This window comes from Rhinopithecus bieti, unplaced genomic scaffold, assembly GCF_001698545.2.
Source record: "Rhinopithecus bieti isolate Rb0 unplaced genomic scaffold, ASM169854v2 scaffold_76, whole genome shotgun sequence".
In the NCBI taxonomy this organism is placed as follows: Eukaryota; Metazoa; Chordata; class Mammalia; order Primates; family Cercopithecidae; genus Rhinopithecus; species Rhinopithecus bieti.
The window spans coordinates 3,619,825-3,639,879 of NW_016803343.1; the positions used below are offsets into that span (position 1 = coordinate 3,619,825).

Sequence of the window (20,055 nt, forward strand, 5' to 3'; positions counted from 1 at the left end):
CCATTTTTTTTTTTTTTGAAATGGAGTCTCGCTCTGTTGCCCAGGCTGGAGTGCAGTGGTGCAATCTCAGCTCACAGCAACCTCCCAGGTTCAAGAGATTCTTCTGCCTCAGTCTCCCGAGTAGATGGGATTACAGGCACCTGCCACCCTCTGGCTAATTTTTAAAATTTTCAGTAGAGTTGGGGTTTCACCATCTTGGCCAGGCTGGTCTCAAACTCCTGACCTTGTGATTCACCCACCTCAGCATCCCAAAGTGCTGGGATTATAGGCGTGAGCCACCGTGCCTGGCCAGTGCCTAGCTAATTTTTAAGAAACACTTTTTGTAGAGATAGGGTCTTGCTTTGTTGCCCAGGCTGGTCTAAAAAAATATACTGCTTTTCTTGATCACACTGCTAAACACTAATATAACCTTTGGAAATATAAGTCTATACACTTCCTCACCTGGGATTGGAACAAGGTACTCTTTGAGTGTTCACATTGTCACATAAGGGTTCTCCTCCATGGTAGATACCTGTTCGAACATAGATCTAAAAGAAAAAAGTATGTATTTACTAATGTATACACTCAACATACACATATGCACACACTACATAGACTCAAATATAAAACCACGGAATTTTGTTCAGATATAGCTTGGTTCTCCTTTTCTTCACATATATAATAAGTTAATACTGATGTAGAATCTTCACCAAAATTAGTTGCTGCTTTCATCCACTAATAACAATGGAGACATCAGACCACTGAAACATAAATATAGGCCCACAATCCCTTTAAGGCAGGTATGTAATTCAGAGTTTCCATATTTTAGAAAGCTAAATTAGTAAACATACTAAATACTACTTCCTTAGCTGATGAAGCAGTACCTCATAAAGACATTAATATTTCTTTAATAAGATACATGAATATTTATACTAAGTGGGGCTAATAAAGATTATAAAAACCCTCACTTAAGGTTGGCTCAGGTCTTTCTGCCAAACGAATTCCATAAAACTTTTGATTTTAAGAGCTAGAATTGTGAATATTAGAATTATTAACAAATGACTGTGAGCTGTATAATAGCTAAGGTAGATGGAAGCTCAAGTAAAATTCATGATATATTTTTACATTTGGAGATTTGGGTGTTCTCCTAACCATCTGAAAACATACTACAGGTCAACAGATTACTGCATAGTTCAAGAAAAAGGTTATATAAAATAAATTCTATAAAATAATAACCATTAGCATTTGACTTTACCTTATCAATGTCTCGAATATTTACATTCACGTAGGTTGCACAAAGAATTTTTATTCTGAGTGCACTATTTATAACCCAAAGGGATTTTGTAGATGTTTCTCCATTCATATATGGTGTAGCTGTGGAAATGCGTCTGGAATAAGATGGCATTGTAAAACAGTCCATTGGCAGTTGAGAATAAAGGCTTTCTTTAGCCATCAACATCAAATTGGGCATCCTCCCAAGCATTATACAGCTTCTTATATACTGTAAGAGATTAAGGGGGCGAGCCATTTCCTGTAAGGTTTTTCATTTTAAAAGTAACATGTAAGAGTATTATGAGAATGTACATATTAATCTGCAAAGGCGATAAACATTATAGACCACATTTATTAGTAGTTGCTATAACATTTAAAATACTAACATTTAGGATTTAGGTTGAAGCACAAGATCAACCAAACACTTCTGAATATAAATTGCATAAAGAAAAAAATTAAGGTCAACTTTTGAAACTATAGTTCTACCCTTAACTGGAGGCCAAAAAAGGAATTAAAAACAAGGATCACGGGATACTCATTATGAAAACATTGTATTTGGTAACAGAAAAACAGTATCACTTAGGACACCTCTGTCATTCAATCTATTAAGTCATATTGATGTCCCACCCAAAGGCTGCTGTTCACTTGCTTTTTTGTCCAAACGTACTGAGAAACATTAGTTTTGCTAAAATTAAAACAAAAAAACACAAATAGTGGAGACCAGTAATATTATGGATAAATATTTACAAAAAATACTAAATACACTGGTCTGAATTTTGAAATGGTAGTTAGGATAGAGATTTTTAATATAAAGGTTACTGTATACACATTATTTTCCTACCCATAAGCCCCACTAGACAATAAGCAACCTGAAGGCCAGGACCAAGTTTTATTTGGTATTGTAAATTAGTACTTGACATATGCTTGGCACAAACATAGTTGCTTCTTATAGGTATTTATTTAATAAACAGAAAAAGAGAGTAGGAAAGTACCAATAGTGTATCTTAACAGTAGGTCATGGATTTTTTGAAATGTCTCTTTCAATCCATTCCAGGGCCACTGGTTGGAGGGGATAAAAATCACGAAATAGGCTGGGCACAATGGCTCATGCCTATAATCCAAGCACTGTGGGAGGCTGAGGTGGGAGGACTGTTTGCGTCCAGAATTCAAGACCAACCTGGGCAATATAATGAGACTTTCTCTCTAAAAAAAAAAAAAAAAATTAGCTGGGCATCGAGGCACATGCATGTGGTCCCAGCCACTTAGGAGGCTGAGGTGAGAGGATTGCTTGAGCCTGGGAGGTTGATGCCGCAGTGAGCCATGATCATACCACTGCATTCCAGTCTGAGAGGCAAAGCGAGACCCTGTCTCAAAAAACAAACAAACAAACAAACAACAACAACAAAACTCATGAAATAGCTATATTTGGGAGCTAGAGTAACTGCCAACATTTTCAGCCTCTCAAATGAATTAATCACAGAATTAAAAGAATAAACTTACAAATGGTATTTACTAATATTACTTATCAATAAGTATATTCTAAAAATACAGATACTTGGTTGGGCGCGGTGGCTCATGCCTGTAATCCCAGCACTTTGGGAGGCCAAAGCGGGTGCATCATGAGGTCAGGAGATCAAGACCATCCTAGATAACAAGGTGCAAACCCTGTCTCTACTAAAAATACAAAAAATTAACCAGGTGTGGTGGTGCGTGCCTGTAGTCCCAGCTACTCGGGAGGCTGAGGCAGGAGAATGGTGTGAACCTGGAAGGCAGAGCTTGCAGTGAGCCAAGATCATGCCACTGCACTCCAGCCTGGGCGACAGAGTGAGACTCCATCCCCGCCTCAAAAAAAAAAAAAAAGATGCTCATCCTCAATGTGATTACTTTTTAAATTAAAAATTAATATTTTGAAACTTGTTACTCACCTTATACTGACTCAGAGGATATTTTTCTAGGAAGTATTCATCACATCCACACACTTTTAAAATATACTTGCCCTGATATTCTAAAACACAGAGTTTTAGCTGTTCAGAGGATAGCAACATACTTCGAGTTTTTTTCCTGATTGCTTCGGCAATTACTTGTTCTGGTACACAGTCATGGTTGATTTTCAGAGTATACTTCTGCTTGTCATTATTTGGAGAAACTATTACCCAAATCACCACTATTATTTGCCCTATAACAGGAAAACATTATTAGATGCAATCACCATATCTCATTTTTCAAGGGAAAAATTTCAACAAGTGTGCACTATTATTACTTTATCCATATCAGAAATGCTTTTTAATCAGCCCAATTAAAACTAGGTAAATATCAGTAGAAATAGAAAATGTTCATATCTGAGTGGGCTGCCAGACCATTCCCAACTCTCATGTTTTATGACAAGCACACAAAACTGTGACAAGTAGGTCACAAGTATCTGAGACCAAACTAATTTCCATTCTAAACTGTATGACATTACTGCATGGGTACCGCCCCCATGAACAGAGTGATTCATGATGGTATCAAAGGTTCGACAGTGCCTAAGGTGAGAGTTTCTGGTAACCATGGGAAGTAAACAAAGAACCAATGGAAACTTAAAGATGTTGAATTAGAATGACAGAAAATGTGAGGGAGGAAAGGTAAGAAAATTAAGAGGGGAGAGGAAATGGATTGCCTAATTTTCTCCTTTTAAGATTAACTAAGCCAAGAGGCCAAAAAAAAGAAAAGAGAAAGATGGAGAAAATGGGAAGACAAACTATGTAGAGAGGCTTGGGTGTTCACAGTAAATTTCTTTCAAGTTGTCTATATGTTGAAAATTTTTCACAAGAAATGCTGGCGAAAATGAAAAAAGCACTTCACTTAAAAATATATGCTAGAATAGAATTTTGAAAGATCTTATGTTGCATTAAACTACTTTGAAAAATACGGATAAAATAGTAATAAGATGTCTTAACTTAGTCTACTGACAGGATTTGATATTTAATAGTGTGTGAGAGTTAACTCAAATTGGTAATTTTACTTTGTTACCCTGAAAAATACAGACATTTATCTGATACAATGACATGTATTTCGAAAACAATATAGTTTATATAGTTTCCTGTTCACTTAATTCTAGAAACTGATACATTAAATGTCAAAAATCTACCTATATATTATCACTCATGATCAGAATTACTGCATTTAATATTTAGGAAAATTACTTATTTTTTTCTGGTGTATTTATTATATGTAACAACAAGAATGTATAAAGTTTTCCCAAAATTTCATGAAATGTTTCTATTTATACTTGTTTTTATTTATGAAAAGATAATCAGCTCTAATTCTGAATCCTAAAAAATAGTAAATTTCAAACTCATATTTCTTCCGCTTTATAGACAATTTACCAAGAAATCAGTATCATATTCATACAAAAATTCAACCAATAAATATTGATTGTACACAATTTGTATTTAGCATTCAACTATGTCTTGTCCGTATAAGCAGTCCCTGCCTTCAAGTAGCTTACTATCTAGCTGGAAAAAAAAACAAACAAAAAAGACTATACAAAGATTTAGGCACAGGCAGAAGACTGCATTATAGTAACAATTAGAGTAGATTAGTCATTTTCTTACCTTTATCTAATTTATTATATATGTGCTTTGGCAATTCTGGCGAAGATTCTACATTTGGAGGATAGACATACATTGCTCTACTATGAGGTGAATTGAGATCCCTAAGATCCACAGCTTCTTTACAAACATTCAGAATATTTCTTCGGAAGTCCTGTACTTCTGGATCTTTAACCATATCAAATTCACACACTGGCATGCCGATAGCAAAACCTTTAATAAAATTACATAAAGAATATAACATTCTATTACATACATAGTATGAACATGTTTTTTTACAAACAGGGAACTCTGTAGATTTGGAAGATCACAATAGAGTAAAAAAAGTACCTCTAGGTGAAAAAAAATTTTTGATGAATGCATATATATTAAGAGTTGATAAAGTCCCAAATACTTTTAATACATAAAAAATAATATATTCAGCAATTTAGAGCAAAGGCAGCAAACATTCCTATCAATCATTTTAAAAGAATAACAAAATTGAGATATAACAAATGTAAGTCATCCCCAAATGATATTTCTTAAATAAAACCTTATGGAATAATATCAAGGTGTTAAAATAGTTCCATAGTTCAATAGTAAAATATACTTTAGATTTATAATGATTTTTATTTAGAAAGCTATTTAAGATTACGAAGGTATTGGTTTAGACAGAAATATTTTAGTAAGAGACAACAGTTAAGCTTCATAGTTATTTGCATTTTAGAATAGGATACTGTATCATACCAATTTCTCGATTGAGGATCTTTTCTTCACGGTTGCCTACTGGTTCAATTACTTTTAAAAAGGGTTGAAAAAGCCGAAGGTCACAAAGTCGTCTTGTTTCATCAAAAAATTCTTCCCTTTCTGCTTCTTGGGTAACACTTACGAAAATGTAAGAAGATTCATCTTGAAGAAGTTGATGGAGGGGGTATTTTCTTGCTTCTTTAAATAGTTCATGCTTTATGGTTATTAATGTAGCCTCACGGAGGCATTCTAAAGTCACTATCATTCCATTTGGTAGTAAACATTCTACTAGGATTCTTGGGGGCATCAAGTGGATGCCCCACAGTTCACCTGATGATGGTCGTGGAGGCATTGTTCTGATTTTTTGCAGGTTTTACATATAAAACTACTTCAAGGAATTAGATGTATGGTTGTCCCAAAGCAGAAACCTAAATCAAAGAAGGAAAACGTAAGTTAAAAGAGATACAACTACAGAATACATTTATAACATTGCTAAAATGTAAAAACTAATTTTCCATGGTTTGACGTGATTAGGCTAAGAGGTAATAATTCATCTTAAATATTTTAATCGAGACTGTTGCTCTAAATTAGGCTATAAAGAATTTATTTCAGCAGAGATTAGAACAACCACTTGTATTTAATTAAATTTAATAAAGTAATTTAATAAAACATTATATATATTTGAGTGGATTTTCTAAGTCAGGTTTCATCAAGCCAGAGATAACGCTATGGGAAGAACGAAAAGCAAGCTGCAATTCAACCCACAATTCCCGCTGCATATCACCTTTATTATTCTCTTCTATCTTATGGAACAACAGAATTTAGGCCAGAAAGAATCTTTTAGATCATGGGTCCACTGCTCTTATTTTAAAATAAGTAAAACCATGCCTAGAGAAGTCAAATCCTTTTCCTTTTTCACTCTCTGCCCTCATTTCACTCTCTGCCTCATGTAATAATGAGAAATTTTATGGCTTAGTCTTTTCTTTCTTAAATCAATCTTTGTAATTTTCCTTTTTCTTTTTGTGTTGATTCTTATCTAGGTGATATCTTAGACATTCTGTTCTTAAAGTATGATTTCGGTATATATTCACAATATTAGAAAGTGTCATCAATGATTTTTCCTTGAAGTATGAGGATGAATTTGTAATGATCTATCTACTTTCTCAAATAACCCAGTCCTAACACTTCTGATTGAAATGAATCTACACATAAATAAGATCCATGACTCTCTTTGTCAGTGCCATGTTCCAATCAGTTTGTAATATTTTAAAAACTATTAAGTATTAATTATGAGTTGAAGGCCCTTAATTTTTTAAGACATAAACAATCTTGGGGGTCTTTTAGAAGATATTATCAAAATCCATAAAACACAAGTTTACTTCTTGCTGTTTATATTTTCTTTTATTCAGTGAGTGAAACTGTAAGAGTATATCAAAAGGCAAAGTGAGAGATACCAAATAAGAAAAAAAAGAAAGCTAAGCTACAGAAATGAATCAAAAAGGCCCAGATAATCTACTATATTTGATTAGTCTATCAGGAATTGTAGGCAACAGCTATAAATGACACTGTTTGCTTATGCACCAAAAGTGCATTGGTGCTATCCCCAGGACTATGTTGGGTGTGGGAATAAATGATGAATAAGATAGACATGGCCCTTGCCTTCACAAGACAAAGAAAAGAATATGAAAATTGTGTGTATGCTGTGTGTGGGGTAATTAAATTCACACTTACAAAACAGAACAAATGCTATCCTGGAGAACTTACAAAACAGAATAAATGCTATCCTGGAGAAGTGCCAGGTTCTATAAAAGCACATAACACGGTCATCAAGTTTGGGGTGGGAAGGTTTCCCATAGTAGGTAACATAAACTTAATCCTTTAAAGATAAGCGGCCAGGCGCAGTGGCTCACACCTCTAATTTCAGCACTTTGGGAGGCTGAGGCAGGTGAATCACGAGGTCAGGAGTTCAAGACCAGCCTTACCAACATGGTGAAACCCCATCTCTACTAAAAATACAAAAATTAGCTGCATGTGGCGGCACATGCCTGTAATCCCAGCTACTCAGGAGGCTGAGGCAGGAGAATCGCTTGAACCTGGGAGGTAGAGGTTGCAGTGAACCTAGATCGCTCCACTGCACTCCAGTCTGGGCGACGGAGTGAGACTCTATCTTTAAAAAAAAAAAAAAAAAAAAAAAAAAGAGTTGAACGAACACAAGAAAGAGGAGAGGAAACCTGCCATCCCTTACTCCTCTCTCCATCTCACACCAATCAACATCTAACCCATCAACAAGCTTCATTAATTCTCTATTCTGTCTACATTCTTTCAAATACCACTCTTTGTGGTATTTGGGCTGGTCATCACTATTTCTTTTCTGGACCACTGCAAAGGCCTAAATGGTCTCCCTGAATCTATGCCTGCCCCCTATAATCCACGTCCACCTCATAGCCAGGGTGACTTAAAGACAGCGAGAGGGCCTAATTTGATTATACATTTATGCTGTACCAATTCTTGGTTGCAAACAAATAATTATGGTATGCTTCAGAGTTATAACATATAAAGGATGTGAAGAGTAGGAATAGCAGAAATTTTTAGCCTTTTTCCCACCCACAGAAATACAGAAATTAACTGGAAACAATGAAGAATGTAAGAAAATTATTTTTTGATAGTTGAAACTATTTTTCCTCAAACTTATAAAAGAGATCCACTGAACTTATAATATTTAAAATAATTGTCCTATTTCCTACATGTAAAAAATTTCATTGGCTAGTAAAAAGACCAGATGGATCAATCTGTATGAACAATTATAGAAGTGACTTAGAAGTTTTTAAATCTACAAAAAATTTGAAGAATGCAAGGGAAAACGCCAAATGACTACTTTTAAATGACATGCCTGCATAAAAAAGTTCAAATGAAAACAAAACCAAAACCACAAGCCACACAAAAACAGCAGCTGTGTTTATGATTTTTCTCTGCTGAATGGCACTGACAGGTCTCTATTATGGAACTACTGGAGCAACTATTTTATATAATAAACAACAGCCCACAGGGAACCCTCATATGTTCCCTAAGTATTACTAAGAAAGAAGCCTAGTTAGTAGACAGATCACTGGTTTTATTCCTTAGTCTACAGTAGTATATTTATGGGTAATTAACTATTAAATACTCAAGACACACCCTTTTCATTAAGAGAATAAACGTGATTATGGTAATAAAACACTTGTTGATCCTGGAAGGCAGGCACGGGTTGACATTCTGGTAGACAGAATGACAGTCTTTTTATTTGTCAGATGGTTATTTGTCTTCTCATGCCAGGCCTTATTCTGTACAAACCATTACCCCCGGGTTCACATAAAGTGTAGAAGTGGCAAATGGAACTAACATTTGTTTTTTGAGTATGTACCATGTACTTGAGTGGGCAGTAACTCTATTGAGGAAGATATTATCATTTTACATATGAGAAAACTGAAGATCAGAAGTGAAGTCACTTGCCTCCAATACATGGATTTTGAATCCAGGTCTAGATTATTTTAAAGCCCATACTATAACCATGCTGTTATTTGGGTTTCAGTTATGGCCAGGCAATATTCACCAGTAGTGAATAAGAGAATGAGCTCTAATTTGAATCTACACTAGATTCAAATTTTGGCCCCCTTAGTCACTAGTTGTATGGCCTTGGGTAGTTTAGTTCATCTCATTGAATCTCATTTTTCCCATTTGTTAAATTGGGATAATAATGGCATCTACTTCATTGAATTGTTGTGAAGATAGATGAGGTGATATATGAAAAATACATAAGCACAGAGATCAGCACACAGTAAGCACTTAATAAATGTTAAACATTAGCAATAAACTTGTAAAGTATTACCAACATTACCTTTTCAAGCTTATTAGGAATTATACACTGCTGGCACCAGATGGGGTAAGAAAAGGTTTCGGTTTTGTTTTTTTTTTTTTAACCAAGAAGGCAAGTAAATAAGGAGCTTCATAAAGAAGTTATGTTTCAAGTGCTAATACCTGAAGGTAGCAAGGCTCACACACAAGCCTCGAAGAGTACCGAGTGGAGTGGCTCAGATGCCGGTGCTTTCCCAGCTGCTTCCAGTTCCCCAGATTCCGAAGATTCCTATATTGAAATGTTATAGCTATCTACAGCTTAGGTGTCGGGAATCCCTTGTTATCTCTCTCTACCCTGTTTTTGTTGAGAAGTACCTGCTTAATGTGTCAGTCTCAAGGCTAAGTATGGTACAAAACAAAGGTTAAAAGATGCTTTACCCTTCTGCAGTTAAGGGCCTCATAGTTTACTGGGGAATGACTTTAACAATGTGGTAATTGTTACAAGATAGAATACGAACAATGGAAAAGCCTGAGGAGATTAGGGAAGGCTTCAGAGAGGTAAAGTTTCAGTAGAATATTATAGATTAAAAATTTCACAGAGAGGGTATGGCCTGAACGTAAGAGAGCCTATAGAAGGGTGTTCTAGATTGCCACAAGAGAGTGTGTATAAAGTCAGACCATGAAAGAATGCAGCCTGTTCCTGGCAATACAAGCTGTTTTTTATTACTTGAGTCTAAAGTGCATGGTAACAGGTGGAGGATGTGACAAAGAAGGAGAGGTGAAAGGTAGGTAGCGGCCAGATGTAAAAACATGTTAGAGTTTGAATTTTATGTTGTACACTATTAGTAAAAAGAAGACTCTGGGCTGGGGGCTGTGGCTCACACCTGTAATCCCAGCACTTTGGGAGGCTGAGGCAGTAGGATCGCTTGAACTGAGGAGTTCCAGACCAGCCTGGGCTCAAGACCCCATCTCTACAAAAAAAAAACAAACAAATTAGCCAGGTGTGGTGGTACATGCCTATGGTCCCAGGTACTCAGGAGGCTGAGGTGGGAAGATCTGAAGCCTGGGAGGTCAAGGCTGCAGCAAGCCATGATGGCGCCACTGCATTCCAGCCTGGGCAAGAGCGAGACCCTGTCTCCAAAAAAAAAAAAAGAGTCTCTTAAGTATTTTGAGCTAAAATGACATGATGCTTTTAAAATGATTTTAAATTCTCTCAGATTTCTTTAAAATTGCTTTTCAAGTGTAGCTTATAATCAAATGAACATTAAAGTGTAAAATTACATATTCTCAATTGTCTAGAGAAAATCCCTAAAATTAAGAAATCAGAATATATAACATTTTAAATAAAAGGGCCTTTAGACTACAGAAAAAATTAAATACTGATAAAGAAGATGGAATTATTAAATTTAAAGCAATAGAGGGGGATAAATCACTATAAAATTATGCAATCCTAATGTAGTTTGGAGGTTTAAGGTCACAGAATTAAAAACGTATTTACTAAAAATAAAACACTTTAAGGGTCAAGAAACCAGTCTATTGAGGTTTTGAGTTCAGAATGCCAGGACCAAAGATTCATATGCATATTGACAAATCACTATCTGGAAGTCTTAAGAGTAAATAAATTGGCTTTGCTTATCCTAATTTTCTATATATCAAAATAAGTTATTTCAGTTTGAAGACTGTTCAAAATAGAGCAGTCCTATTTTCTTAGAAGTGTGTGCGTGTGCACCATTCACAATTTACCTTTTTGATGAATTACAGTCCTCATCATAAGCACCAAATTACTGGGCTATACTAAAACACAAACAGCAAAGCTCTTCAGGATTACTGAGAAATTTGGTGGAGAGTTGGGGGTACATTTCTGGTCCTAAAATCAACAACCCCAGGTTGCTGAATGCCTCCCATTTCTTTGTTTTCTATCAGTCAATGGTCACTTCTGAGCGAAGGCCAACCTGCCCGATTATAGTAGCATCTCCTTCTTCTAGTCAGCATTGACATGTGACCACCATTTTACAAAGTATAAACCAAAGGCCAACAGACCAAAAGATAATACAAGAGGCTCTGCTGTATGACCTTAAGAGCACAAAATATGTGACAACGGATGCCTCGATCATCAGAGATTTTTGTTTACTTCTTTTTTCTGGTGTTAAAATTACTGTTAAAAGTTACTGTGCTTAGGAAGGAAGTACTTAAACATCTTCAGAAAGCCTGAACCTGCGTTAACTTGTTGGTATGGACTGGTCTGCATCAGCAGTCCAACTGGGTAGACAGTACTACCCAGCAGAAGTAATGATACCTTTAAGAACAACGTAAGTAGCAGAAATAAAGAGTAAAAAACAGTATCAGATTCTCCATTGTCATTTGATTTTTATACTGGAAAGTTTCTTAATTCATTGGGCAATTCACTATTTTGAACACTTGATGAGTACTCTTTCAGACCAAGAAGACAATGACATCTTGACAGCTTGATTTTCAATCCCTAAATTGAAAGCCTTTCTCTATTTACATTAGAATTCTATTTCTAGATTTCATTATTTAAGGCAAGGGTGGTCAAAGTAAGACCCACAGGCCAAATCCAACTCACCACTTGCTTTTGTAAATAAAGTTTTATTGGAACACAGGTAACAAACTGTTTACATAATGTCAATAATACTTTCGCACTGCAACAACAGAGTTGAGCAGATGCTCTAGAGACCATATGGCCTGCAAAGCCTAAAATACTACTATCTGGCATTTTGCAGAAAAAAACTTTGCTGATCCCTGTAATGTATAAGGATTGCCTGGTATCAACTGGATAAGTGCCCAGTGGCTAAGTTATCCCAAGCCCTGCCTCTGCAAACCACAGTCCTGCAGTGTCAACCTAAGTTCTTTAAGCCATTAAGTTAAAATCTTGAAATAGCAAAGTATCTGAGAAGTGATTTAAGTGGGTACTTTCATTGCTAGGAGCTTACTACCTGATAGGAAACTTTTTGTGGAGTAATTCTGAAGTTATCCCTAAACATTGTTCCTCCGAAATTATCTTGTTCATTCCCTCAGTTCTGCTTTCTCTATCTCATCACATACTTGAAAGCTATTAGACTTTCCCCTGGGTCTTTCTCCGCCAATTCCTTCAACCATAATTCAGGCAAGATAGTTTACCATCTCATTTTTGCCATTACTGGATATGCCCTTTTGCTAATATTCATCTCAAAATGTGGCAATGAAAATCTTGTACAATACTCTAGAGTCAGTATTTCCAAGGCAGAGTACAGAAAACTATTACTTGACTACGGATTACCAGTCTCTATAAATACAGCCTAAGACGTTTTCTGGCTTAATTACTTTAAAATAGCAAAAAGTATATTTTATATATTTCAGTTCAGGTTTCAATTTCAAAAGTGTATTATGTTTAAAATACTTATGTTTTTAGGCCAGGCATGGTGGCTCATGCCTGTAATCCCGGCACTTTGGGAGGCCGAGGGGGGTGGATCACCTGAGGTCAAGAGTTTGAGACCAGCCTGGCCAACATGGTGAAACCCTGTCTCTACTAAAAATACAAAAATTAGCTGGGCACAGTGGTGGGTGCCTATAATCCCAGCTACTTGGGAGGCTGAGGCAGGAGAATTGTTTGAACCTGGGAGGCGGAGGTTGCAGTGAGCCGAGACTGCGCCATTGCACTCTAGCCTGGGCAACAAGAGTGAAACTCCATCTCAAAACAAAACAAAACAAAAAAAAACACCAAATACTTATGTTTTTAAAACATCGATATCTTATCTGCATTAAAAGTCATTAAAATAAGAAAGAAAGTTATTTTGAAGCATACCTCAGCACAATGGCACAACTGGCAGCCCGATCAATGCAAACAGCCACAATTTGCTAATAAAATAAGCAGCTTGTATTTGCTAGTTATTTATGTTCCACAAATATAGAAGCTGTTTAAATGTTTGCTGAATGACCAACAGTTTGTAAAACAAGTTTTACCCATACTTTTAGATATATGTTGACAAAACGTTTTCCACTCTCATTCTTAGATAGAGCCAACAGGAAAAAAATAGTTTTGTGGCTAACTCAGTTACATCTCTTTATTTGCTCATGTTAGGGGTCAGGAAACTACACCCCAAAGTATGATGCTTTGACATGATGAGTTCTTTGAACTAAAAAAGTAGCAACAGAACCAAGATCTGACATTCCCCTGTACCTCTGTCTCTCCATCCTCTTCTCTTCCTAAAGTGAAGAAAGGGCTTTCTCTGAAGTTTCCCTTATCAAGAGGGAAGTTTCTCCAGAAGGAATGTAATTGTGAACCCCATCTTCTGGAATCTACATTAACTCCTATCACAGAAGAGGGGACTAGAGGTCTGCACATCCAAGACACCAGGCCCATACAGACTTTTCACCTAGTCTTCTGAAGGCTACTACCTGAGAGACTTTATCCACACAGCAAGACAATTTTTGTTCACAGTGCAGTTCTTCCCCTCACCCTCCAGGAGCCTTAAGCCCTATTTGTTTCTGTAGCTACAAGTACTATTTAAGCTTCAGCCCTCTGGCCCTTATCTGAGTCTCATACTTTGTAGGACCCCTATGCATATGCATACGATACATTTACATGCCTTTTCTCCTGTTAATCTGTCTACTGTCAAGTTTATTTCTCAGACCCAAATATTGAGCCTCCAGAGGAGAGAGAGAGATGGTTCCTTCACCCCCTACAACTCATTAACTAGGAGGAAAAAAAAAAAAAAGCTTTTCTGATTTTTAAATTACCAAATGAATCTTTAGTCTGATTTGGAACAGAACAAAACTTCCCTCTTCATTTGCTACAGAAACAACATGATTCAAATCTGGGTTAATAATTTGATGGTCTTATTACTGCAGTTGAAACTTACTTTAAATATTTCTAGCGTCAGTTACTACCTTTTTAAATGTTACCACAGCCTTTTATATGTATTTCTATAACTACCTCAACATACTCATTAAAATTATCTATAGTTATGTTTGACCTCCTATTAGGCTACGAATTTTTTCAGGATAGGGTCTTTTATGCGGGGGGTTGTGGGAGGGGTCACTATAATCCTAGAGCATAGAAGAGCAGGAAGAAAAACTAAATTGTTGAAATTACTCCAGTGAAAATGTAACAAGGGCCTAAACAAAGAGAGATAGCAATAGAAACAGTAAGAAATGGATGGTTAAAGAAAAATCAAAAGCACTCAGAGACTCAAATTTGGATTTGAGGGATAAGAAGCATAATTTTAAACAAATTTCACTATAGTGGAGATGCATGGGAAGCAAGTATCCTTCAGTACAATTTTCTGGACCCCAGTTAGGGCCTCTAAAATTCTCTTCCTCTAAGAGTCACTGAGCTGTTTCTGGAGTGCGTCCAAAGGGACAGCTGTAATATATACTAGCTCTGGAAGGATGCATATTATCCATTTTTTTCAAAGTGCTGTCCTTCACCGACCTTTAAAAGCTGGCCATGAGAAAACAGATTTAACTCACACTTTTAGAGAGACCAAAAGACCTTTACAACTTCAGGGTGGAAAATCAAGTTCTCATCACTAGTATGCAAAAAATTTAAATTCCTTTAGTGAGGAACTCCAATTCATTTTCACTATTAAATTCATATTTACAGTGCTAAGAAACATGTTATAAAAATACATTTCAGAGACTTAATGAATTATATAAGACAAGGGTTTCCTAATATGAGGCCCATGAACGGGTTCAGAGAGGATCTGTGCTAACACATTTTTTTTTAATGACAAATAATTAAAGCTTAGGTGAGTAATATTTATAGCAACGTAGACTTCTGATTATCAGTAAATGTGACCAAGGTGGGTTAAAAGAATCCAGTTTGAACAGCAAAATCAAATGGTAAAGAACCATTAATGAAGTATAGATTAATACTTGGATCTTAGATTATTAAAGCATGAATTTTAAATTTCGTATTTTATAAAAAGAAACTATACCAGATACTGAAACGTGTAGTCACTACTTTTCTCAATTTGATTTTATTTTTTGATTTTCCTTTTGTTTTTTTTTTTTTTGAGATGGAGTCTTGCTCTGTCACCCAGGTTGGAGTGCAGTGGCACGATCTCAGCTCACTGCAACCTGTTTACTGGGTTAGAGCAATTCTCCAGCCTCAGCCTCCCGAGTAGCTGGGACTACAAGTGTGTGCCCATGCCCAGCTAAATTTTTTGTATTTTTAGTAGAGACAGGGTTTTGCCATGTTGGCCAGGCTGGTCTCGAACTCCTGACCTCAAGTGATCCGCCTATCTCGTTCTCCCAAAGTGCTGGGATTACAGGTGTGAGCCACTGTGCCCGGCATACTTGAATTTTAAAAATTCAAATTTTAGTGTGCAAAAAGGACAAATTAAAGTTTCTTAAAATATAAGCTCAGAATAAAATATAAGCTTAAAATTAAAGCTAAACATTAACAAAGGTGAAGGGAAGATACGATTATGAGAAAAGGTAAATGCACTTAATGTGGAAAATGATACATATTTCATATTATACCATTTAATAGGATACAAATGATCCCACAGTGATAAAGAGTTTTCTACTAAATATTTCTTTTCTTATTTAATTATTTTATTTCTTTCTTTCCTGGGAAGAAGGGAGTCAAGGCAGATTATCACAGTTTCACATAAAAGCAGCAGCAGGTAGTCAGAAGTAAACCGTCATCCTCAGTTCCAATTACCCCAAATCAAGTAACACTGAAAATTCTGTTTACATTTTCACATCAAGAAGACTGTATTTGGTAAATGATGATTTCAAAATACAGAACTAAAAGAATGACTACTATTCCAAATGGAAAAAAATATATTAACATTTGCCTTTGGTTTTCTAGTAGTACAATACTTGGTCTCCAATTCTTTTATTCCTTTTTATTAACCAGCCCACCTTGTGACCAATGACATGCACTGGTAAGACAGGTGGACAGACTTAGGGGTGTCTCCTGGCCAAAGAAAAGGACAAAAGCTAATCAAACCACAAAGAGAGCCTAACTAGTGACTTGAGCTTGTGCACATCTTTAGCAACACCTGTAGCAAATGAATAACCAAGGAACCTGGAAACATTCTGGAAATCTCCAGATTTTTTTCAGCTATGGTATTATTTAATATACAGTAGCAAAGAGAACAATGTATATTAACACAATCTAGTCCTAAGCAGAAATGGTCCAACCAGTAGTTTCATTTTAGTTGAGATCAGTGCACCATCATCCTCAATTCCACTGAACCTAGAGAGAACTCTCCAATTCTTAAGTCTTCCTTGTAGGCTCATTTGAAGGTAGTTTCCTTATTTGCAAAAGGTGAATAAAAACAGCTATCACATAGTAATGTTATAATAATTAAATGAGGGTCGGGCATGGTGGCTCATGCCTATAAACCCAGCACTTTGGGAGGCCAAGGTGGGCGGATCACAAGGTCAGGAGATCGAGACCATCCTGGCCAACATGGTGAAACCCCGTCTCTACTAAAAATACAAAAAATTAGCTGGGCGTGGTGGTGGGTGCCTGTAGTCCCAGCTACTCCGGAGGCTGAGGCAGGAGGATCGCTTGAACCCGGGAGATGGAGGTTGCAGTGAGCCGAGATCACGCCACTGCACTCCACCCTAGGCGACAGAGCAAGGCTCCATCCCAAAGAAAAATAAACAAAGAATTTAATGAGATAGTATATGCAAAGTCCTCAGCATAGTGCTTGGAACACAGAAATTCAATAAAGGATCCCTCTCTCTTTATCTACTGGATCAATGTTATCTAAATGCATGTGTCCAGAAAGGGAAACAGAACTTTACTGTTTTAGACTTTTTGTAAAGAGATGGTAGATATTATCTAGTTAGAACTCCTACACTTAGTAAAACACTATTTGGTTCACTGAAGCAACACTTAAAAGAAATTTGGTATCATATAGAAGGTAATTTTTTAAATTAGAAAAAAAAAAACCACTTCCCTTATAAAATGACTATAAAGTAGCATCTTTTACATAAAGAGAGAAACAATCCTAAGGTATTTAAGTTTGGCAGCTGTATATCCATTTCAGGACCAACTGTATATACTGAACACAGTGAAAATAGAAGTCTATACACCTGATTGCCTCAATGAAAATTTAACCAATGAGATCAATGAAGAGATCAACCTAGCAAGGAATTGTGGTCTAATATTAAAGGAAATGCAAAATACGGAAGGATTCTTGAAATGTTACTGCAATTTCCTGCTAAGCAAACATTTCAGCTCCTGTGGAACTCAAAGAGAAAAGGTCCTGATGGTTTAACCTTTTACAACAAGTTTATAACCAAACCTATATTGATGATAACTAAAAAAATAGGGCTCATTTTTCTTTTTAATTCCCCTTTACAAATGACTCACATTCCACATACTTCAGGAAGAAAATCCCTCTATGACTTGGAACTTCAAAGATGATGCTAACCACACACTGTTCCATTCTTGATTGATGGATTCATTTTTTTAAAAAAACTATAAAAGGGCTCTACTTTTCAACTTAAAGTCAATGTTAAAACCACCTCTCCTCCCTTTTTCTTCCAAAAGCCCAGGGCTTCACCAAAAGTAACTTCACTCTTTGTTGCCATAATGAAGCTAACACCATTTCGGACTTGGCTGACTTATAAAATAGCTGTTTCCTGGCTGCTTGTGATCTAAAGAAAAAGAAACAAAAGTGTACATTATCCAGGGCCCAGCTTGTTGAGTTCATTAAGAGTTCAAGAATATCTAGATTAACATCTTAATTAAATTAAGAACATCTATGTCATATTGTGAAATATATATTTGGTATCTGTCCTCTCTCCTGGCACACAACTCCTAAATTCCTTGGAATCTCCAAAGTGTTAAGTGTCTTTCTGTATGCTAATAAGTTGACTGGTGGCTGGCAGCCCCTAGGTTGCTTCAGGATGAGGGTTGGTTACCAGAAAAACCAAGGCAAGATTAAAGAATTGGGGCTTTTAGTCCCACCCCTACCTCCACCCCTCCACCCCTCACCACCTCCTCAGAGGAGAGAGGGGCTGAAGGTTAAGCTGATCACCAATGGCCAATTATTTAATCAGTCATGCTACTTAATGAAGTTTCCATAAAATTCAAAAAGGACTGAGTTCGAGGACTTTCTGGATAGCTGAACAAGTGGAGGTTCCTGGAAGGTGGCGTGCCCCCAGAGGGCATGGAAGCTCCACACCCCTTCCCACAAGCCCTGCCCTATGCATCTTCTTCATCTGTATCCTTTGTAATATTCTTTATAATAAACCGACGAATGTATTTCCCTGAGTTCTATGAGCTGCTCTAGCAAATTAATCAAACCCAAGGAGGGGGTCACGGGAACCCTGATTTACAGCTAGTCAGTCAGAAGCACAAGTAAAACCTGAGGCTTATGACTGTCTAAATGGATGGCAGTCTTGTGACTGAGTCCTCAACCTATGGGATCTGGATGCTATCTCCAGGCAGATAGTATCAGAACTGAATTGAATTACAGGATACTCAACTGCTGTCTATTGAAGAATCTGCTGTAGAATCAACTGACTGGTTGTTGGTGGGGAGAAATCCCCATATACTTCTTGGTGACCAGTGGTCACAGAAATCTCCTGTGTTGATTGTTGTAGTGTGAGAACAGAGGAAAAATGGTTTATTTCTATACAATCTAGAAAAAGGTAACATGAGCAATATGTCTTTCAAATCACTTGATCTGATTCTTTTAAAGATCTGTAAGAAGCTGAAGGCAAGATGTTTCTGTAAGTCATCAGGGATTAGAACTTCTCCCCCCGAAGTTTATCAAATGGCTTCTCCTCTTTTGTTTTTATGTTTCTTTCTAGTATAGCTCAATGACTTAATAAGCCTTTCTGTGGCTCTGAATACAACAGCTTTCTTTCAAGTCTTTCCACTACTATGGGTGAGAGTGGAAAACAGTTGCCACACACTGTTCCCCCAGTGTTTCTTCATCAAAAATCAATGGCTATCTTATTTCCTTATATCATGGGGTGAGGACATAATTTAGTCACCATAGGGACTTGTATTCAAGTACTATCCCAGAAAGTGATACTCTTTAGTATTTAGATAAATTAAAACTTGCCTGCATCTCACTGATTAGCCCTATTGTCTTGAGAATGAAGAAGAGATGAGTCTTTCATACCAAACTTTTTACAGTGCTGCCATCATAAAGTGAAACTTGGGTTAGCTACAGGTTTCTTGGTAGAACCAATTGTTCTATCTTCCTTAAACATAACAGTCGGTATCCACAGAGGTGAAAGAATCCCCACCAAAATGCCTAAACAGAAGATTTTCAGTCTAGGCTGGTCCAATAAATAGAGCTATCAACTTTGGGGACAACAGCAGATACAATATATTCACCTAATTGCATCCACATATGTTTCACAGAAGGTCTTTTTGCTCTGGACTATTATTTTCATTTTTGACCAATTCAACATTCCAAACTTAACAGATTTATCTGTACTGTCTGTCAGAAGGCCAAAGTGATCTGGAGGGGAGAGAACCAGGGACTAATGATAAAGCTTCATCATGGTCTACTGTCTTCTGTAGAGTTCTCTATTTCCTGAGACCAAGTGTCATAAAATTGTAGCTATGGTGTCTGTGACTATGATTACATACTCCCAGGCACAAATAATAAGCAAAGCAGATATTAATATATCACTGTCCTAACTGGCTGTTGCAAGGACAATATTTTCAAAA

General features: G+C 36.5%; 1 protein-coding gene across 1 annotated transcript in view; it reads right to left on the reverse strand.

Annotated features, from left to right (window-relative positions):
* The window catches only part of PIK3CA (phosphatidylinositol-4,5-bisphosphate 3-kinase catalytic subunit alpha), a 90,368-nt gene that overhangs the window by 34,443 nt on the left and 35,870 nt on the right, over positions 1-20,055 (reverse strand). The window contains 5 exon segments of the mRNA XM_017877282.1: positions 442-527; positions 1,235-1,480; positions 3,177-3,427; positions 4,845-5,054; positions 5,568-5,995. Coding sequence (XP_017732771.1) covers positions 442-527; positions 1,235-1,480; positions 3,177-3,427; positions 4,845-5,054; positions 5,568-5,919 — 1,145 coding nt within the window. The 5' untranslated portion in view covers positions 5,920-5,995.